Source organism: Arvicola amphibius, chromosome 5 (assembly GCF_903992535.2).
Source record: "Arvicola amphibius chromosome 5, mArvAmp1.2, whole genome shotgun sequence".
Lineage (NCBI taxonomy): Eukaryota > Metazoa > Chordata > Mammalia > Rodentia > Cricetidae > Arvicola > Arvicola amphibius.
The window spans coordinates 27,062,808-27,086,235 of record NC_052051.1 but is presented as its reverse complement, the minus strand read 5'-3'; the positions used below and the strand labels follow the sequence as shown (position 1 = coordinate 27,086,235).

Genomic DNA, 23,428 nt, shown 5'->3' with positions numbered 1-23,428 from the left:
AAAAACCAAAAAAAAAACCAAAGAATTCCCCTAAACCGGGCAGTGGTAGCACACACCTTTAATCCCAGAGGCAGAGGTAGGCAGATCTATGTGAGTTCGAGGCCATCCTGGTCTATAAAGCAAATTCCAGGACAGCCAGGGCTACACAGAGAAACCCTGCCTCAGAAAAAAACAAAAAGAATTCCCCTAGAAAACCAGGCAGGAAGATGGGACAGAAAATATAATAGGCAAAAACCATACTGCATCTACCATAGGATGCAAAAAGTTCAAACACAAACTCATCCCCACAAAATCGAGGAACCACGAGGGATTCAACTAAACACAGACAAGAAAAACCGAGAGACGGTGAAAGACATCTCTGCAGCTCTGGCCTCTGCCAGCGCCTGCAGCAATGAGTAAACACACACACACACACACACACACACACACACACACACACACACACACACACACACACACACACAGGCTCGGAGACAAAGGAAGGAGCACAAGTTCAAGGTCAAACTGGGCTACAGGGTGTTAAAAAAAAATACCACCAAGTAGAACAAGTAACTTTTGGGCTTAGATGTATCTATGTACTGAAACATGACATGGTCAAAAAGCAGAAAACTCATGCCTCAAAGCCTATCATGGACCGCAAGGAAGAGCAAAGCTGGAAACAAAAACGTGGCTGAGTAAAACTAGACAAAATGAGCCAAGAAAATAATTAGTGGAAAAAATACTGATATTGGTGAGAAAGAACAACACAGGCAGATTCGGTGTGCCAGAAAAGGAGATAATAATGTCGGAAGAGAAGACAATTCCAGAGCACTAAAGCTAACCACTGAAAGAACATATTAAAAGTCACAAAGTCAGAATTTGGTCTCTGCCCCACCCCCATTCTTGATTTGATTACATGAACTAATATTGAATTTCTACACAAATTCCACTATCCTTTAAATGGCAGAAACATAAGGCGGGGGAACTGGCAAGTCCGCGGACAGCTGTAATTGCACCTGCTGTTATCACTGGTTTACAGTCCACTGCTTCCTGCTTTTTAATCACCTTTATGCTTTATTTGCACTACACTTGAGCCCACTTATTATTTTATAGAGTTTCCATAGTGCAAAGGAAGCTGCAAGTCCTGTCTGGGCGAGGTTTATTAACAAATATGGAAACATACAGAGTCCAGCTAGATCCCAGCGGCCTAGGAAAATACAAGTGCTCAAGGTCACACGTACAAATTCCTTTTTCCTATGGATGGTATTCATAGCCATCTCTCCAGCCCCACTTTTTTTTTTTTTTTTTTTTGAATGAGAGAAGCTAAAATGATCAGGTCAATGCAAATACTTCAATCTCCAAAATCTAAAACCACTTTTGGTTCTAGGCATTTATGAGAAGAGACTGTCAACCAATATGCACCATGTTTTCCCATATATGTATCTGTATGCATATTCATGAGCTCAACTTATAAATTAATAGCAATAATGAAAAGGAAATATAATGCTGCTTTTTGACAATAACAAGGAATACACTCAAATGCAGTTATGTGATGTGGCCCCAGGCCTGAGTGGGGGACCTAATCCTACTATTCTGCTAAATGGACAGCAATAAACTGCCCCCTACGTTCTTTATGCCCATACATTAATGCAACTTTTATCACCCATCGGCGCTTCTCTGGTAATTAATATAGAGATCCATAACAGATTCATTTACAGAGAGTAAAAGAATAAGGGCGCTCAGATCTCATGAGGACAGATCTAGATCACATCCACTCCCCTCAGAGCGCAGGGATCACCACAGAAGAGGAAGCAGAGTGGCGGTCCGTGCAGAGGTATGCAGTGGAATACCATTTGCTGGGCATGACAAGGCTACTGCATAAATGAGCTTTCAGCAGCTGTTTCTGCAAACACAAGACTTGCACAAGATCAAGCCAGCCAAAAGCCTAGCACAGACATGAGGGAGGACTCATGAAGCCCCACCCCTGAGAAGGGATTGGCAACTGATGGCTGCTAGGGATGGAAGACTATTTTTCTCAGCGATGAGGCCTCTGAAAGACCACCCATGTTCCAGTGGATGGTCCTACACCTGTGTACATACAGATGGTACTAAGTACATGCCGTGTGGTTTGAGAAAAGGACATGAAGTTGGGAGGGAAAGGTGGTAGTGGGGGGATGGGGAAGAGGAAGTGCCAACTGACTTAATCAAAATACTTTATATGAATATATGAAGTTATGGGGTTTATCTCTAGAATTCTCCATTTAACATCTTAAGATTGCAGCTGACTACAGTTAACAGACTTTGAAAGCACAGGTAAAGTGTACAGTGGGGTATACTGTATATACAGGCCGCTGTATCTCCACAGAACTACTGTTGAACTCTCCCTAACGGAAGAATTATAAAATGCTGACCAGTCGGGAACATGATCCGTTTTGAATGTTCTATTTTGCTGTTCCTAAAAATGTGTGTGTGTGTGGGGGGGGGGGGGTATATATGTATTCTGTGTTCAAGTGTGGGCATGTTTGTTCCCTGATGTGTATGTGGAGGACAAATGACATCTTTTCAGACCAGTTCTTACCTCCCATCTTATGGAGAGTCTCTGCTGCTGTACTACGTATCTCAGTCAAGCTTGCCCGTGAGCTTCCAGGTGATTCTCCTGTTTCCGCCTCCCATCTCACTACAGAAGCACTAAGATTACAGATCTATACAGCAGATCCAGATTGTACAGGAACTCCAGTGATCTGAACTCCGGCCATCACACTTGAACAGTAAGCCCTTTTACCCACTGAGCCATCTCCCCAGCACAAAATCTTAAGAAAAAAGGAAGGCATGGGTCTCACTGTGTGGCCCTGGCTGTCCTGGAACTCTCTCTGTGAGGAGGCTGGCCTTGAACTCACAGAGATGCTCTTGCCTCCGTCTCCCAAGTGCTGGGATTAAGGGTGTGGAAGTACCATCATGCTCAGCCACAAATCTATATATTTTTAAATTTATTTTTATTATTTTATGCACATTGGTGTTTTGCCTGCACATATGACTATATGAAGGTGTCAGATCTTGGAGTTAGAGATAGTTGTGAGGTGACATGTGGGTACTGGGATTTGAACCGGGGTCATCTGGAAGAACAGTCAGTCTCTTTAACCAGTGAGCCATCTCTTTCAGCCCACCAAATCTATATTTTTAAATCTATGATAGTTTGTCCTTCCTGCCAAAATGTGTACCTTCCACCTAGCACTGTGAAAAGGAAATGTAACTGTGGGTCCCCAAAGACTACACTGAGGACCCAACACACGCTGTGCCTAGCCTTGAAACCTCTGATTGCATTTTCCTGCCAAGATAATCATCACCAATTTCTTTCACATAAGCAGAGAAGTCTCTGGCCAGGGACAATCAGAAGCAGTGGTCAAGTAATGAGAGCCTTAGTCTTGACAGTTGGGAGGTGCTTGCTGTTTAGGATTTCTGCAACCTATTTTAAGAATGTTCTTGCAGGGCGGTGGTGGCGCATGCCTTTAATCCCCAGCAGAGGCAGAGGCAGGGGGATCTCTGTGAGTTAGAGGCCAGCCTGGTCTACAGAGTGAGTTCCAGGACAGCCAGAGCTGTCGCACAGAGGAAACCCTGTCTTTGAAAAAGGAAAAAAGAATGGTCTTATTTCCTCATCTGTGTTGATTCTGTTTTTCCCATTTCCTTAAGATAGCTGAGTGAAATCCTCTAACCAAAAGCTAGCCAGAGGAGCCAGCCAAGAAAATGGACAGACTTGATGGTCCAAATGGAGGCCCAATTCAGGCTAGACTGCTTTGGCCAGTGGGTGCTGAGCACAAGGTGCTCACCCTCTGAACACAACAAAGCCACCCTGGGGTTTCTACCAGGCCAGGCTGGTGCTCAAGCAGCCTCACACCACTTTTTAAAGGGTGTCACAGAAGCAAATGAGTTAGCCAGCAGTGGCAGCTGTGGAAAGCAGCCTGAGGACACTTGTCCAGCCCCCTCCCCCACCTGAGAGTCACCCTTCAATGCTCTGACTCTCCACACTCAGTCCTGCCCACCCTCCAGGGCAAGGGTGCTCTGCGCTTCCCTGCTCAGGGCTGTGGGTCAGAGACTCACTAGCCTGTTTCAGTTAGAGAACAGCAGGATCCTCAAACCCTCGCACTGTGGGCTGTTGACCTTTGGAATCTGTTTGTATGACTACAGCAAGCGTTAAGTGGCCCAGTGGAAGCCTTTGTGTGGAGGTTGCTTCTGTAGTGTTAAGGATGGAACTCCAGTGCTTTGCTCACACACAAGTGAGCCACACTCCTCAACCCACTCTTAAAGTCAGGTTTATTTACCATAAGCAAAGCCTACACTACGAGGAGAAGCACAGAAAAGCTCTAATGAAGCTCTCCAGTCATACAAGTAAAACTCAAACACGAATACCACACCACACAGTGAGTGGTCTCCCAAAGGCATCTTAGAAGGTGAAGGGTTTACAGAAGTGGAGTTTAATACCAACAGATGGAGCCTTCATATTTTTTTCTTTGCATTGTTTTCTCTTTGGGTTTTGAGACAGGACCTAGCTGCGTATCTCTGGTTGGCCTTGAACTTGTGATTCTCCTGCCTCAAGCAGATGTGTGCCCTTCTCATCACACCTAGCCTGATGCCCTTTACAAAACCACCTCCCCCACTCTCAACCAACTCCTTTTCCCTCTTCTGAAAAAAAAAAAAAAACCCTTAATTAGTAGTCTCCATTTGCAGAGTGTCTGGGCACCATACTGGAAAGGGAAAGAGAATTTTCCAACATTTGGGGCATTAAACAAAGACTCGGGCAACCGCTTTCATTGGGATAGCCAAGGCTGCTGCAGCCAGTCTGAGATCTCTGTTCCTGTTTCCAGGATCATGTGGCAACATTCCCCTTGTCTGTTTGGTTCTGTGCACTCACTGATGACAGGACAGCTCTCATCAACAGACTACCCCTGCCTGTCTGGTGGCATTAACATGACATAGGCATACAACTAAAGACCAGTGAGCCAGTGTCCACAGGCCCGGTCCTGGAAAGGCTCCTTGCCCCTTTAGACATACAGAGCCAAGCCAGGGGCTAGGTCTTTGCCTTCCTGTTTCCTTTCTATAAGATGAACAAGGCCCAGACCCAGAACTGAGGTCTAATGACAGGGGAAAAGAACCCCCTACCTGCCAGACAAGCCCTGCCCTCACCTTCTAACCGCAGCACAGAATCCACACTGCATCATCTCGGTTCCTGGGGGTGGGGAGGGTGTCTCTCCTAGGTCAGCCTTACACACCAAGCATGGCATTTGCCATAGGATATGTGGCCTGCCTGCCACAACTCTACAACCCCCTACCTTATCTAGTGAGTATTCTAGGGCTTGAGAATGCCCTTTCCTGATGGTGGGCACAGTCAGAATGCAGACTGCTGGCAACTTTCCAACTCAGAGACTGGCAGGAAGCAGGAAGACGGCACCAGCTAGGGGAGGAGGGGCCCACCCAGTACCTCCTGCTTATCTGTGACTCTGAATGCTAAGCACAGCTCATACAGAAAATGGGCAGCAATGATTTTGTCTTGTTTTGTTAAGTTTTATTTTTAAATTTGATTTATGGGTATGAGTGCTTTATCTGCATGTATGTCTGTACATTCCTGCCCAGAAGAGGGTATTGGGATCCCTTGGGACTGGAGTTATGGATGGCTGTGAGCCACCATGGGGGTCCTCTGGGAAAGCAGCCAGGCCTTCTAACTGCAGCGCCACCTCTCCAGCCCAGCAGCAATTCTTAGCAAACTAGCCATATCCGTTTTCACCTTAAACTGCATTTAAAGGCTGAGAAAAAGCAGCGAGCTACAACCAAGATACAGAACACACCTCCTCAGCAAAATCCTGCTGTGGACACTAGCCACTAAGCTAAATGCCTTTCCAAGTTTCTGGGCTCAGCCGGGTGGTGGTGGCGCACGCCTTTAATCCCAGCACTCGGGAGGCAGAAGCAGGCAGATCTCTGTGAGTTCGAGACCTGCCTGGTCTATAAGAGCTAGCTCCAGGACAGGCTCTAAAGCTGCAGAGAAACCCTGTCTCGAAAAAACAAAAACAAAAACAAAAAAAACCAAAAAACCAAAACCAAGTTTCTGGGCTCACACAGCTTCCCATTACTATATCCCCGGAACCCTATTCTGAAGGCAGAGGAAAAGCCACCCCATGTTGTGCTGGTTATTTGGTTCGTGACTGCTATGGTTTGAGTGTGCACTGTGACCTACAAGCTCCTAAATTCATTTGTGTTTGAAACCATGGTTTCCCAGCCAGGAACACTGCCAAGGGGAGGTGGTCAAACTTTGGGCATAGGCTTGGCTAGAGGGAGCAGGTCACTGGGAGTTTTTAAACCAGCCCCATTCAGTCTCTCTCTGCTTCCTGATCCACCCAGATACAGCAGGTCACACTGCAAGCTTGTACTGCATGCCTCCCCACTGTGGAGCCATGAACTGGAATTACTTCTCGAAGTTCTTTCCATCAAGTATTTTGGCCCAGTGACAAGTAGAATCATGTCTTATTTTATATATATATATAAATATATATACATATAATATAAATATATATATATATATAGACAGACAGAGAGAGAGAGAGAGAGAGAGAGAGAGAGAAGGCTTTTGCTATATGTAGCCCAGGCTGGCCATGGACTTGAGGCAATCCTCCTGCCTCAGCCTCCTGGCTGGTATTACAGCTATGTTCTACACTCAGCTTTTGTTTTCTGGAGATGAGTTTTGCTGTGCAGTCTGGGTTGACCTTTAACGGCTAGACGTGAGGGATTTCTAATTCTTTTTTTTTTTTTTTAAAGATTTATTTATTTATTATGTATACAACATTCTGCCTCTATGTTTGCCTGCACGCTAGAAGAGGGTGCCAGATCTCATTACAGATGGTTGTGAGCCACCATGTGGTTGCTGGGAATTGAACTCAGGACCTCGGGAAGAACAGCCACTGCTCTTAACCACTGAGCCATCTCTCCAGCCCCCGGGATTTCTAATTCTTAAGTTCTATTTTCTTCTTTTTTTTTCAAAGATTTATTTATATATAATGTACACAGTGTTCAGCCTCCATGTATGCCTGCAGGCCAGAAGAGGGCACTAGATCTCATTACAGATGGTTGTGAGCTACCATGTGGTTGCTGGGAATTGAACTCAGGACCTCCGGAAGAACAGTCAGTGCTCTTAACCTCTGAGCCATCTCTCCAGCCCCCTTCTTCTTCTTTTCCATAACTGTCTCATTACATTTTACTGTGTGTGTGTGTGGTACAGGGACTGACCTAAGACTTTGCACATGCTAGGCAAATACTCTACCACTGAGCTACCTTCTCAGGCCATTTTCTGTCTTTGAACCACAGTCTTACTCTGGAGCCCAGGTTGGCCTCGAACGTGAAGCAATCCTCTGCCTTAGTCTCCCAAATGTGAGAGAGGACTGCCACACCGAGCTTATACATCGTCTTGTATTTAGTGGTGAGACAGCTGGTAGAGCAGAGCGAGGAGAGGGCAGCCCCTTATCACGGACAGCGTTAGGAGATGACACAGTGTGAGCGGCTCTGAGGACTCGAGACCCAGAAGGGCACACCGAGGTTACGAGTGATGAAGGATGCCAAGGCTGCACCTAACTTTCAGATAATTCACCGGAAACACCGAGCTGATAGACAAAAAGACCTGCCAATTACGTTAAACTGTTCAACACTGGGGGAATTCTGGGTATGCGTCGTGCAAATTTTATTTAGTTTTGAGACAAGGTCTCACTACGTAGATCAGGCTGGCCGGGACTCACAGGCTGCCTCCCCAGTCCTGGAACTAAGGTTGTGCACAACATATTCAGCCTCTTGCAAATTTTAAGTCTACAATCATGTAAAATACAGTTGTGAACACCATATAAAGGGCAGGGGGTATTGTTCAGGGGTAGAAGGCTTGTTGATCGTGACCAAGCCCAAGTTCAACTCTAGCACCAAAAACCATTTGCGTGTGTGTTGTTGTGCATAGATGGGGGAGCTGTACACATCGTTGTGTGTATCAAGAGGCCAGAGGAAGGCATCAGGTGTCCTATGTCTTATCACTCTCCTCTGAGCCGTGGTCTCAAACCTGGAGCCTGCGTTGCTAGCAACCAGTCAGCCGGAGCAATCCTCCTGCCTCCCACGTCAATGTTGGGGTTACATGCATGGAAAGGGTCACGCACAGCTTTTACATGGGTGCTGTAATCTGACCTCCAGCTGAGCCATCTCTCTGAGCCCCCCCCCCCAAATATCTGGACTTATTTGTATTATTTTAAGTTATGTGTATGTATGTGGTAAGAGTGTAGGTAAGTGTGCATGAATGTCATGGCTGTGGAGGCCAGAGATGTCCGATTACCCTAAAGCTGGAGTTACCACAGTCGGAAGCCATTCCGTGTGAGTACCGGAATGCACTCGGGTCTTCTGCAAAGGCAGCACGCTCTTAACTGCGGAGCCGTCTCTCCAGCACCACCACCTCTAGTTTTTTAATGAAAAGAAATCATTTTAAAATACTTGAGGTAGGCCGGGCGGTGGTGGCGCATGCCTTTAATCCCAGCACTCGGGAGGCAGAGGCAGGCGGATCTCTGTGAGTTCAAGGCCAGCCTGGTCTACAAGAGCTAGCTCCAGGACAGGTTCTAAAGCTGCAGAGAAACCCTGTCTCGAAAAAAAAAAATACTTGAGGTAGAGATGAGGTGAGTTACAATATTTCATAAAGGTACAGTGGCCCTTATAGACATTTACAGGTCTATAGAGTAGGAAATCTCCAGAGAAACAAAACCAACAAACAGCACACACCGGACAAGAGGCTCTGCGGACTGACTGTGCAGTACAAGATCAAACTCTGGGGCTGGAGAGATGGCTCAGAGGTTAAGAGCATTGCCTGCTCTTCTAAAGGTTCTGAGTTCAATTCTCAGCAACCACATGGTGGCTCACAATCATCTGTAATGATATCTGGCGCCCTCTTCTGGCCTTCAGACATACACACAGACAGAATACTGTATATGTAATAAATAAATAAATTTTTTTTTTAAAAAAGATCAAACTCTGCAGGACTCTGCAGCGCAGACCATAAGCAAGCTGTTAGCAGAATTCGTTCTATGAGGCTTTCGGGCCCTTGAAAATCACACTAAGATATATGCAGTTGGTCTTCGTGGCCAGAGTGCCTACACACTTGCTTTGTTTCTATTATTTTCCTAAGTGGTAAGAATAATACATGCAAATTGACCATTGCTGAGGACATGGTGGCTCAGACCTATAATCCCAGCAGAGAGGAGGACATGGAAGGATTTGGAAGTGGAAGTCAGCCTAGGGTTACAGCCTCAAATAATAACAAAAAAGCAAAACAAAACAAATGGCAAGGAGTGTCTTTTATAATCCACCCTCATCTGACTTTGTGCTCACGAGGTAACTTAGAGAAAGTCACAAGAGTAGACACTGGCTGCCGGGAATCACTAGGTGACTCAGGTGATTAAGGGTTGGGCAGTACAGGCTCAGTATGGCCTTGACCTTGCCCGGTAGCTGGGGATGACCCTGAGTCTGATTTTCCTGCCTCACTAAACAGCTGGGATCACGGGTGTATGCCACCACGCCCTATTCATACAATGCCTGAATATCAAGTCCCAGTCTGTCTGTCGGGCAAGCACTCTAAAACCAAAATGGACCCTTCTCCAGACTCTCTTTTCAATCTTAATGACCTTCCTGGCTTTACCTCAATCTGAAATTCTTTTCTGCAGCAGTCAAGGATCCAAATTAACCTGAATGAAGTCTGTGATGGTTTGACTAGAAATGGCCCCATAGACTGACAGATTTGTATGCTTGGTCATCAGGGAATGGCACTATTCTATTGGGAAGTGAGGCCTAGTCAGAGGAAGTGTGTCACTGTGGGTGGGCTCTGAGGTTCAAGTCGGGCACTGTGCCTCTCTCTTCCAGCTGCCTGCAGATCCAGATGTAGAACATTCAAGCTCCTCCTCCAGCACCATGTCTGCCTGCACGCTGCTGTGCTTCCCACCATGACAATGGACTAAACCTATGAACTGTAGGCAAGCCCCATTAAATGATTTCTTTTATAAGAGTTTCTGTGGTCATGAAGTCTCTTCGTAGCAACAGAACAAAGACAGTAACAACTAAAATTTTAATTAAATTAAAGCTAAGCAGAGTGGTATATGCCTATAATCCCAGCCTGGAGGCTATGGTAGGAAGCTCACAAGTTCAAAACCAACTGGGCTACACAGGGAGACTTGTCTCAAAACAACTAAAATGCAAAAACAAACCCAGGGATTTAATTGTTAATCCCAAATCACTGTTCTATAACTCGGGATAATGCTGTCTGTCCGGGCACTGTGTCCCAGGCAAGTTTACACATAAAATTAGCCATCACAGCCTGTCAGAGCAGAGGCCAAAGGTGACGCTCACTGACAGGAGTCTTCATCTGGTCAACACTGCACAGCTGCCTGCTAGCAGTTTCAGGCCAAAGACCTTCGTTATCTGCTGTGGGGGAAGCCTGCCCAAGGGAAAGGTCACCTTCACACACACCAGTGGAAACACATCAGGAGACTAGGAATGCCCAGAAGATTCCAGCATTCACTCCCATTGCTGATAAATTCTAACAAAGCCCCAGAGGTGGGGCTCACAGAGGGGCCTGGCTGCTGCACTACCTCCTTAGAAGCCGGTCCAGCCCGACTGCAAATTCATTGCGGAGATCTTTTCAGAACTGCGTTTCCTCAGCCTCCTCCTATCATCAGGCCTCATGCTCATGGGGCCAAACCACAGTCCAGGGGGCCCCAAAGTGCAGGTCACCAGCCACAGGGCACTCAGCTGGCTTTCCAAAGACCTCGATAGAGATGGTGCACCTGCACACAACACACGTGACAGCAAGATTCTGGTGGGGCCTGTGAATGGACTTCATTTGCCATTTGTTTTCGTGGCCAGAACTGAGAGCCTAAGTTTAGTTCCTGACTTCATACCCAAATTTAACCCACCCTCTGCACTTGTCAGCCACAAAGCAAGGAAGGCACCTTTAGGAGCAGACTCAGCAATCAAAGCAGGTTCAAGGTATCTGTTCATTTATTTTCAAGAGAAGGTTTGGAATACCTGCTGCAAATGGCCAGAGGCACCGACCACCACTTTAATCTTTCATTCAGCGGGCAGTGGGGGCAGTGGTCTTTATCACTTTGGAGGCAGAGACAGAGGGACCTCTGTGAGTTCAAGTCCAGCCAAGTTTACCAAGTGAGTTCCAGGACAGGCTCCAAAGCTATAGAGTAACCCTGTCTCGAAAAAAATAAAATAAAATAAAATAAATCTTTCTTTCTTTCTTTTGGAGATGGGGGGGGGTCCTCACACTTTAATATTTTAAACTTGTGCTCCCTGACCCTTGGAATGAGTATAATCAGAAGTCCACTATTTAACTGAGCATGCTCAGGAGTGAGCCAGTCCCAATGTATCTACAAGCCTCCTTAATAACAACCCAATGTGGGCTCTGCTCTAGGAGGGCACTGCTTCGGAAATAACTTCCAGACGCTCCTTGCTTGCTGCAAACTGTAAGTCTTTTTCTACCGTGTCTGGCTCGTGACTCACTACAATTCAGATTCACTGTGCTTGGCTACACCACCATGCCTTACCCCAACTTCACAGAGGCCTTCTACTAATTTGAACCCTTTATGTTACACCTTCCTTGCTTAACCATCCTCAGATCTTTCTGGACGGAGGTTTTTGTTTATTTTCTTCTTCTACACGGGGTTCTACTGTGTAGCCCTGGCTAGCCTAGAACTCACTAGGTAGACCAGGCCTTGAACCTAGAAACTAGCCTGCCTGTGCCTCAGAGGTATGTGCCAGCACACCCAGTAAAGTTTTGGTTTTTGAGACAGGGTCTCTTGCATGGTTCATGCTGATCTTAAACTTGCTATGTAACCAAAGATATCCTTGAACTCTTCTGGCTCCCAGAATGTCTGGATAGAGGGAATGCCAACATAAAGTAGAAACATTATACATGCAAATACAAAACCTTAGCCTGTCAGAATGACAAAAAACATCAATAGATTACCTGGCTCAACTCTCCTCATTTTAAAGATGAAAAAAAAAATGTGAGGCTAAGAAAGGCTTAAAAAAAAAAAAGCTGAGCCGTTGGTGATAGTGGCGCACGCCTTTAATCCCAGCACTCGGGAGACAGAGGCAGGCGGATCTCTGTGAGTTTGAGGGCAGGCTGGTCTACAAGAGCTAGTTCCAGGACAGGCTCCAAAAGCTACAGAGAAACCCTGTCTCGAAAAAACAAAACAAAAAACCCAGCTAGCTGGTGTGTGGTGTTGCTCAAGGTCATTCTGGGCTACACAGAGGGAGGGATCCTGCCTAAAAGGAGCAGGGGTGTCAACCCAGACAGTAGCACACCACAGACAAGCGGAAAAATCAGGAATCAGGGTGGAAAGGAGTTTGGGGCTGAAAGTGTGTCTCAGTGATGTTTACCCAGAATGCTTCAGGTCCTATATTTGACCTCCAGCACCAATGAGGAAAACAAAAACTGTAAAAGGAGTTGGACTCAGGTCCAGGCCTCCTTTGCTATACAGGTCTTCTGGTCCCTAAATTGAGTGGCCTCCAACGAGTAGGATGGACTTCTAGACTTTGTCAGGAATTAAAAGAATCCACTCTTTGTCTATAATTACTAATTTCTAGTTTCTAATAACCACAATGCTAGGGTTGGAGAGATGGTTCGGTAAAGAGCACTGGCTGCTCTTTCAGAGGACCTGGGTTTGATTCTAAGCACCTACATGGTGGCTCACAACTGTCTGTAACTCAGGTCCCAAAAGATTCATCACCCTCTTGTAGCCTCCACGGCACCAGACTTAAAACTGATGTACAGGAGGCAAAACACCCATTTTACATGTATTTATATAATAAATATGTATTTATTATTTTGTAAAATAATAAAATTAAGAAAGAAACAAAAACACAATGCCTCTAAGTGAAAGAAAAAAAAAGTGAATGACACTTCCAATGTGAGCACCTCGTGGCGGAACCACGGTCAACATCCCCTACTAGTCATGGCTTTTTGTTTTGTTTTGTTTTTTTGTTTTGCTTTTGTTTTTGTTTTTCAACACAGGGTTTCTCTGTAGCTTTGGAGCCTGTCCTGGAACTAGGCTCTTGTGGACCAGGCTGGCCTCGAACTCTCAGAGATCCCCCTTCCTCTGCCTCCCGAGTGCTGGGGTTAAAGGTGTGCGCCACCACGGCCCGGCTAAGTCACAGCATATTTTTAAGAGAAAAAAGAAGAATTTAAAAAAATAAACAATTTAAAAATGATTGTTAAAGAAATTTGATAAAGCACTGGTTTATCAAATATACCTTCGTGCTCCCGCTGTCTGAGATGTGTAGGTTCACATCCCTCAGGCACTGCCGGAGTCAGGGATGGCTCTGAGGTGTGTTGTTGGTTGTCCACTCCCACTCCTCACATGTACAGAGAGGGGACTGGCTGACTGTCGTCAGTTACGCGGACAACTCTCGAAAACCAGGGCATCAAACACTCCAACCTGGGCTCCAGCCAGACTCAAACACTGGAGTAGCTGAGTCCACACAAGCACACCACCAGGTCTGGATCCACCTCCCACTGTTAATTCACTGATGTTCGTAGGATGTATGTGAGCACAGGCACACTGCCACAGGACAGCTCCAGCACTCAGAACACAGCCGACTCACCTTGTTCTTTCTTTCCACCAAGGGTCTAGGGATCAAGTTCAGGCTTGCGTGGCAAATGCCTTTGCACCCTCTCACCAGCCCTTAGCTTTCCAATTTTATACAGCTTTTCTATGTGGATCTGACAAACAACAGTCTCCCATTCACAAGCCTGGCCAGGTTATTTATGTTTTGGTTTTTGAGACAGGGTCTCAATCACAAGAACCCTGCTACAGCACGCCGTATATGAAGGGGTTATCAGTGTAAACCACCTAAGCATACCCATCCGCACTAAAATAATTAATATATGGGTATGCGTATGTGAAGTGGGGAGGAAGGTTTCCATCTAGAGTGATGATGGCAGACAAGCCATCACACCTGACTGAGGACCAGGAGACTTGCAAGGTAGATGGCTGCATGGAGACACATTTCCTTAATCCTTGGATCCATCACAACCGGAGCCCTAATGTCCTCCAACTCCTGGGAAAAGACCATGAACATGCAGGCGAAGCTGTATCCCTTGTTACCCTCTGCTTGGACAACAGCAGAGACTCTGAGCTAATCTACTAACAAGGCATTCTGGAGGAGCCACTGCTCCTGGCCACTTGCCCTGGCAGTTATCCCAAGCCCTTGTTGTAATAACCTGTTTTAGCCATTTGGAGCCACTTCTTTAGAAGCTGTCTTGCATACTAAATATGAAGAGGCCCAGTCCCTAGTCCAGCAGCCTGTCCTCGCCATCTTTATTGTAGAAAGGGAAAAGCCTCGGGATGAGTGTGGAAAGCAGTTAGTTTTGACTCCTAGCAATTATCAAATATACTTTAATGCCCTAATAAAAAATTAATTACTCTAAAGTTCTGTCAGTAAAACAGCTGCTAGGTGCCTAGGTTTCTATTGCAATCAAATCATTACTATCCGGCCAGATCAGCAAGTGTCTTTTCCTTACTAATTTACACTCTATCTTAGTACAGGGTAGGCAGAATTCTCCATAACAAAAGAAAAAAAGAAAGGAAGGAAGGAAGGAGGGAGGGAGGGAGGGAGGGAGGGAGGGAGTAAGGAAGGAAGGAAGAAGGAAGGAAGATCTGGCAACAGGGGGCTGTGCACAAATATTAGATACATCCATAAACTGAAGAAACACTGGTATGTATTTTGATCTCGAACCCTGTTTATGAGTGAAACCACAAATGGTTTGGGATGAAACAAAACCCACAAAATTGTGCAACACACACATCTACACGCCTGTGTATTTAGGAACAGAAATTACCTGGAAGCACAAATGGCAAAGAATAACAAGGACTGTGGGGCCTGGTGGAGTCGCCTGTGCCCTTAATCCCAGAACTCGGAGACAGAGGCAGGTGGATCTCAGTGAGTCTGAGGACAGTTCAAATGCATAGAGTTACACAGAGTTACAGGCCACACAGGGCTTTATAGTGGGTTATGTATGTGCGTATGTGGGAGAGGAGAAAAGAAAACTGCCAAAAGACTCTCTTCAATTATTTTTTTTTTCCTACAGAGAACAGACAGTTGCAAAATGAAGAAAAAAAAACTTTTAAAGCAATCTCCAAACACGTTTTGCCAAGGTGGAGACCTCAAAGACAACCTTCTGAACCTTCCTATTTTAGGCAGGCATTACAAATGATTTTCTTCTCATCAGTCTTGGGGGGGGGGGGCTGGAGGCGGGCACAATTCCCTGCAAAAGATGACTGATCTCACCCCTTTCCAACTCATAAAACTACCGGGCCTGGTTCCAGTCCCCTGTTCTCCACTCGGGGCTGCAGAAAAACAAAGGGGGTGGATAGTGGAAACATCAACTCTGCAGCCATCTCGAAAGTTCGCAGCTGGAAACCAGCCAGAAAATCAGCCTGGACTTGGGGCCTGGCAGCTGCAGGAACAGCAGACCCCAACCGCACTTCTTGCAGACCTGCGACTCCGCTGAGCAGAGGCCTGCCTCTGGACTGTCAAGATTCGGGACCACACACCCCAGAGGACTAACTGCAGTGGAAGACGAGTGCCACTCAAAACCATCCTCAGGATTGGGGGCTGCGGGCGGGGAAGCCAGGGGATGGCTCTCAATCAGAACAAAACCCGCAAAAGCAGGGTGTGTACGCGTCCTTCTAAAGAGGATGCATAGCTCTACTGTCACTTCGCCGGTCACCGGTGACCGTGGTGCAACAGGGACCAGGGCCCACGGGCGACTCTTGGGGGCGGAACCCGCCCTGCCCAGGGCCGGGTCTCCCTCCCGGGAATGGCGGGCAGCTCACCTTGGGGTCCCGCTCGTAGTAGTGCTGCTGCGTGCGGATCCAGCGGCCCACCAGGTGGTCGCGCACCGTGTGTGCCAGCGCAAAGAAGTAGTCGCGGGGCGTGGCCACATTGCGGTCCTTTACCAGCGTGAAGTGCAGGTGCCTGTTGAAACTCTTCCGCACCTCGGCCACGTCGCCCAGCCCCGCGAGGCCGCGCACGCTGATCTGCTTCTGCCTCTCGCTGTCCGTCAACGGCTTCGCCATGGCACCAGAAGAGGCAGAGGACGAGGGATGGACCTGGAGCAAGCTGAGAAGACTCTACCCTCTAGGATGCTGCGGTGTGTCTGGCGCCAAGGACTGCGGCGGAGGCCGGCTAAAACAGATTGCGCGTGCGCACTTCGAGAGGGCAGGGCCGCGCCGAGGGGCAGGGCCTGAGCTAGAGGCAGGGCCGCGGGGAGAAAAGACTATGGATTTAGGAGACCGTGTTTTGTTTTGTTTTGTTTTGTTTTGTTTGTTTGTTTGTTTGTTTGCTTGCTTGTTTGTTTTTAAACCAGGAAGACAGCATAGATGTTCAAACGTAGGGAAGTGGTCTATCACTTTTACTGGTGTGTCTGAAGCTGGAGTGACCGGCTTACAGCTTCACCATACCTGAGATCTATACACTTTATGGGACAAAAGTAGAAACAGAACTAGTGGCTGTGCCTGCCACACCAGAGGGCATCCAGGAACCCTTGCCATCCAGAGACTTCCTGGAGTTTCTGGGGCTGAGTCGCTGGCTGGGCTAGAATCACCAGATGTCTCCTCTAGGACTGTCTTGGGTGCTAAAGTGCCCTGTCCTGTCAAATGTCAAGAGGGCATGCTTGACAGGCAGCCTCCAACACCTGCTGGGGCCTGTCGCTGCGCTGACAGGTGGTTCTGAAAATACACCTAAGAAAATAAAAGGTTGTTCATACAATAATTGCAAATTCAGAGGTCCCCATGACACTTCACTTCAGTTCTGGGGAACAAATTGCATGGAGAGCCTCAAAATACAAATGGCTAGTCTAGGCTTCAGTGATAGACCAAGCTATCATAAAATACGGATGTGTGTGTGTGCACATACACACATATGTGTGTGAAGAATATATACACATTCATGTACATCCATACACACATATATGAATTATATCATATATATGAATATGTGCGTACGTACATAAATGTATGTATCTATATCATCTCCTTATCACTCTGAATGACTACCAAGTCATTCAGAACCCCTGTTCCCTAAATTACACACTAGCAGACATAGTGCCCTTTGATCTGAAGCAGGAAGAAAGAATGAACACCTTATGGCTGGAGGCGCTCAGTCTCTTTGACAGAGACACAGCCCTCTCCAACTCATGCAGAGTGTCACTTCCAAAGCCACTGCTCAGCACTGTCTCCCAGTGAGCAGACAAGATCCACTGCTCCTCAGCACACAGGGCGGCCAGCTGTAAACTCGTCTGTCCCCAGAAGAACTCTACATTTCCTTTGTTCTGGAGAAGCTTCCCCCACATAACAAGGCTTTGGGTTGCTCCGTTAGGTAGTCTGAAGTTCCAAAAGCTCACCCTGTGGAGCCTCTCTCCTTCCACCTCCGCCTTGCAGATAAGATGTGAGCTCTCAGTAGCTACTTCTCCAGCTCAGACTCCCTGCCATGATGGTCATGGACTCTCACCCTCTGAAACTGTCAGGAAGCCTCCAATAAACTCTTTCTTCTATTAAAAAAAAAATGTCCAGGTGTAGGGTTGGAGGTGTGGCTCAGTAATAGGTGTGGTTTGCAAAACCAAAACTAGTTGTTTTCCTGGTTTGATAGTTCCGGGTTAATTTACCTCAACCTCTTCATCTACAGACTTCTCAGGAGACAACACACTGGAGCGACCTCGCCTTGCTCCTGTCTGCTCTGGAACTCACTCCAGTGCTTTATCCTTGTAATGCTGAAGCCAGCAAGATCAGATTTCAGCCTGATGGCAGGGCCTGTGGGACTCCTGGACAGTCTGGAGGCTGGGAACTCTGGCTAATGTTCTCTCTTTGTCAGTGACTTTGCGGTGCAGGAGTCAAACCAGTGTGTGTGCCCCTACAACACCACTTGCACAGGCCTGTGGAACAGACTGCAAGCTTCAAAAGACAAAACCATTAGTTCTGGCCGTGCCTGTAATCCCAGTCCTGGCCGAGGCCAGGCTCAAAGGCAGACTCATTTCAAAACAAATAGTTGGCCAAAGATAAGTTTTCTGATGTGACAGATTACACCTAAAATCTGGAAAGATTCAGCCACCTACCTTGTCAGGTAGGGACCCTATTGCTCTAGCTACTCTTAACTCAGAGGTGTGTAAGACTGAAGCTCTCTGGGTTCCAGGCTTCTTTATGTTGGTCAATTAAGTGTTAAATAACCATAGATCAGACTTTTCAAGAAATGGAGGAAGCTGAGCGGTGGTGGCGCATGCCTTTAATTCCAGCCTTTGGGAGGCAGAGGCAGGTGGATTTCTGTGAGTTCAAGCCCATCCTGGTACACAGAGCTAGTTCCAGGTCAGCCAGAGTTTTTACACAGAGAAACCCTGTATTTATTTATTTATTTATTTATTTATTTATTTATTTATTAATTATGTATACAATATTCTGTCTGTGTGTATGTCTGAAGAGGGCACCAGACCTCATTGCAGAGCTAGTTCCAGGACAGCCAGAGTTTTTACACAGAGAAACCCTGTTTTGTTTGTTTGTTTGTTTATTATGTATACAATATTCTGTCTGTGTGTATGCCTGAAGAGAGCACCAGACCTCATTGCAGATGGTTGTGAGCCACCATGTAGTTGCTGGGAACTGAACTCAGGACCTTTGGAAGAGCAGGCAGTGCTCTTAACCTCTGAGCCATCTCTCCAGTCTCAGAAACCCTGTTTTAAAAAACAAAACAAAAAGAAGTCAGGTGGTGGTGGTGCTTGCCTTTAATCACTCCGGAGGCAGAGGTAGTTGGATCTGTGAGTTCAAGGCCAGCCTGGTCTACAAGAGTTAGCTCCAGGACAGGCTCCAAAGCTACAGAGAAACCCTGTCTCGGAAAAAAAAAAAAATGAGAGGGAGAGGAACTTTGCTCATACACCGTCTTCTATAAGTGTGAGGTCGAAGATGTAAGACAGGAACAATGAGGGGAGAGGCAGACTAAGCGGGGGAAAGAATTCTCATGTCCTCCCTGGGACTAGGCAGAGATCTTCCAGGAATCCAGGTCTCGCTATTTCATAGTTTGCTGCAGGTGTCTTTAGCTTTGAAGGGAGGGGGAGAGAGGCTTGGCAAATCTAGGTCAAGTTCTCTTTAGATTTGACATGTCAACATGCAGAGCCAAGTGAAATCTGACCCAAAGGTAAAGGTAGCAAGGATGGTAGACACAATGTGAAGACGTCAAGTCTGACATGGCAGCACATGCCTGTCTGTAACCATATCTGTAACCATAGCAATGCAGAGGCCGAAGCAGGAGGATTACCAGTTCCTGATGACCTTGGGCCACCTAGTCAGATTCAGCCCAGCTTTGTCTACAGTGGGGCTTCTTCTCAAAAGAAAACAACAACAAAAGACCAGCACCCATCAGACTGCAGCAGGCTCAAGTGAAGAGCCAGAGAACGTGGTCTTATGTAACACTAATCTAAGGGATCATGAACAAATGCCTACTTACACAAATAGGGGGTTAAAGTAAGGATACCACCAAAGTCCACCTTGGCGAAACAGTTTTATTGTGATTACTTACCGAAGCAGAAAAGACTCAAAGACAGCTGCACCAGCTACAGTATCCCCAGCTTGAGTGACATTCATGAAAACTGGAAACCTGGAGCACACTTTACAACCTGCTGATGCCCAACAGATTGGAGTGCGTCCCTTCCAGGCAGCCTCTTCCAGGTGGCTTGACTGGGCTGCTTCTTCCAGGCAGCTTGGACTATCTCGGAGGATCTCTCAGCAGTTCTTGGGGAGGAAGCCTAGTGAATCTGGTTAGTTTCCAGAACTTTCTGAAGCTACTGAGTTGTTTACTTCCTCAGTTTGGTTTTTTTGTTTGTTTGTTTGCTTGTTTGTTTGTTTTTGACAAAGAGTCTCTTCTCACTACATAGCTCACCCTGGCCTTTCTCACAGATATAGTCCTAAGTGCTGGAATTGAAGAGTGCCTACTTCTTGAGTTTTAACCAGCTTCCCTCCAAGTCTGAGCTCTTTATTTGTAATGTTTTTTTTTGTTCTTTGAAATTTCCATACAATATATTTTGATCATATTCTGCTCCCTTTCCAAATTCTTCCCAGATCTGCCACCACTCCCTACCCACCCAAATTTGTATTTTTTTAACCCATTAAACTCCAAACTGTGCTGTCCATATATACTCTTGGTCTTCCACTACAGTACCACCAGCCTACCAAGGACCACAACATTAAAGAAAACCAACTTTCTCAGAAGCTATCAGTTGCCAATAACCCCTCGGGTAGGGGTGGGACTTCATGCCCACATCCGTCTCCATGCTGTGATCTTATCCAGCCTGAGCTGGTGCAGAGCATTTGTGTGCTGTCACAGCTGCTGAGTCCTGTATGTGCAACTTCCCTGCTGTGTCCAAAACCAGATTCCTACAGTCACCCACTGCCTCTGGCTCCTGCAGTCTTTCCACCCCCTCTTCCACAATAATTCCTAAGCTTCGCAGGGAGGGGCGTGATATAGACATCCCTTTAGGGATGAGCATCATGAGATGGAATATTTTATCCAGAATAAATTACTACACAAGTGGCCTTCAAGTCTCTGAAAAGTAATCTAGAAAACCATTAGCATTATTGTAATCGTTTAGATAAAACTCTGGGGTGGCCCGGTCCCACCACCAGAGACCTCTGTGGGTCCCAGGCAGGTGGGAGGCGGCAGGTGAGAGACCTCGGGTGGGGTAGCTGATCCCACAAGAAGCTGCGGTGAGACAGAAAGGCGCCATACATAGAAAGTGGATATAGTTTATTCAGTGGGTTATGGAAGGAAAGGAAAGAGGAAGAATAAGGAGAGAGGGGGGGGGAGAAGAGAAGAGAAGAGGCCATAGCCACCTTTTCCTAAGAGAGAAGGGACAGAGAGAGCACAGGCTGGAAGCAGAAGGAAGATTCTTTTGGCTCACAGAGGAAGGGGGAGTGGGTGGGGCTTGTCTCTTAAAGGGACAGGACAGACCATTACAATTAAAACCCACATTCAGGAAAGCTAATGGGAACTGGTAATGACCAGCTGCATTTCCTCAACACAGTGACTTTTGTTTCCTCCACGCTAGGAGTGAACCCAGTGCCCTGAACAGGCTAGGCAACTGCCCTTGGCTTGAGACATGGTGCTGTTGTATTCTCGGCTGGTCTCAAACTCATGATCTTCCTACTTCAACTTCCTGAGTACTGCGTGTGGCGTGCAGGGAAACCTGGCCCCACATAATGGGGCCCAAGCCATGTGGGGCCCAGCCTGCACAGCTGCCATGGCAGGCAGCACTGGGTTTCAGGAAAAGCCATAAACTGAGACTACCCAGGGAGGGCCAGCATCTGAAGAGAAGTGCCTGACATTCCAACCTTTAGATAAGATCACCAGATGTCCCTGAGCCCAGGACTCAACCTATTCCCCTTTTGCCAAGAGCTCTAGACAAATGTCAGCCAATTGGGGTCCTGAAGTCTGGAAATCCCCTCACCCCCAACCTCTATTATGATAAAAACCCAGACTGAGCTTGACACTCTGTGCTCTCAACTGCTGTGTCAGACAGATGAAGAGTCCAAGCTTAAACTTGAATAAAGGCTCTTTGCTTTTACATAGAAGTGTGGACTCCATGGTGGTTTTGGGGGATCCTGTGATCTGGGCATAACACTGGGGATCACCAGTGAATGCTGCTGCCTCACACCAGAATGAGGGATCCCCCCAGGGAGATAAGAACAAGTGGATAGGCATCTTTAAGTTTTCTTCTGATAATACCGAAACTTCTGTGAAATGACCCTGAACCCCTTGGGCTGCACACTCTAACATCGCTGGGATGTTCATGGCTTCAGTACTGACCACTGCCTCAGGGTGCATCTCAGCCTCTTCAGTTTCTACATCAATAAAGCTCTTTACATACAGGCATTTGAGCAGCTGGTGGTGTGCACAGAAGGGAATTGATCCTTTCATTCTGACCTTGTGATTCTACTCCAAAGAAAACATCCCACAAAATGCTTAGTGTCCACCTGAAGCTGCGTGCAGAAAATGCTACTAACAGTGTGTAAACGTCCATGAATACTTGAATGGGCACTAACTGTGACATAGTCGCATGGCCACAAGACACCCACAGCCATTCCCACTAGAGCGGGTAAGTAGTGCTGTGTGGTAGAGGCCAGCTCAGAAGAGCATGCCCAGGGTGATGTTGCTGCATGAGGCTCTGGCAGAGGTCAGCTCACAAGAACCTTGGGGGTAGGTACATCTGAGGGGTGAAAATCTCTTGGACTACTTCTTAGGTCTTGGATGTTCTGCTTGCTGGTCCCAGTTAGCTGTCAGGCACAGCCAGCTTGTGGGCTCACCTTGTCCCCAAAGTGACTGAGAAACCTGTTGCAGACAGCAGTATCCCAGGAGAAGCTACTGGCACATTGCTCTATGCTGGAGTCTCTCCTGGGTGCCACCCTCGACTGCTGCTTTTGTTTCCTCCCAGGCTCCCCTGTCTTTGGATGTCCTCCATTAGAGTTACCCTCCATGAGCTACAGATCCCACATTTCCTCAGGGAAGCTCCTAGCCTAGACTCTTCCTGCAAACCACCACTTCCTAGCAAGGGCCAGGCCCAACACCACTCTCTGTAGCCCGCTCCCAGATCCTGTGGCTGGGCATGGAACAGCAGCAGAGGGACTGGGCAGGTGGTCACTGAAGACAGACACTGAGCCAAAGCTGGTGGTCATTTTGATGGGTCAGACTCATGTCTTTAATCCTCACAAGTCTGGACTACATAGCACGCTCCAGGCTAGCCAAGGATAGCAAGACCACGTCTTCAAAAAACACAAACAAACAAAGCTAGATATGAAGAACATATACTGTGAGATTCCAGTCAAGTGACATTGGAGGGCTGACACACACAGGTGTCATAAAGGGGCCAGAGGTGTAGCTCCGGAGCATGTGTTCAATCTCCAAAACCCAAAACAGATGTGTGTCACCATGAAAACCAGACAAGGCTTTCCAGGATACTGAGTGAAACTCTCTGTACACATTTTAGGAGTATGAATTAACTACATGAAGGCAAGCAAGTCACACTATCATTTATGTAGTAGTTTTAGAATCTGTGTTGCAGTGAACCACTTGTTTGTACCGGCTGCCTAGCTAGCTTAGCCCCAAAATAACCATACAGAAATTGTATTAATTAAAACACTGCTTGGCTCATTAACTCTAGCTTCTTATTGGCTAAGTCTTACATCTTAATTTAACCCATTTCTATTAATCTGTGTATCACCACATGGCAGTGGCTTACTGGCAAAGCATGTCTATCTCCAGTAGTGGATCCATGGAGTCTCCCTGACTCTCTTTTCTTCTCCCAGCGTTTCGTTCTGTCTTCCCTGCCTACCTAAGTTCTGTCCTA

General features: G+C 46.9%; 1 protein-coding gene across 1 annotated transcript in view; it reads right to left on the bottom strand.

Annotated features, from left to right (window-relative positions):
• Positions 1-16,219, bottom strand: part of Pygb (glycogen phosphorylase B) — a 50,189-nt gene extending 33,970 nt beyond the window's left edge. The window contains exon 1 of the mRNA XM_038330396.2: positions 15,882-16,219. Within this exon, the coding sequence (XP_038186324.1) occupies positions 15,882-16,124 (243 nt within the window). The 5' untranslated portion in view covers positions 16,125-16,219. The remainder of the gene's footprint in view (positions 1-15,881) is intronic.
• Between the last annotated feature and the right edge of the window lie 7,209 nt (positions 16,220-23,428).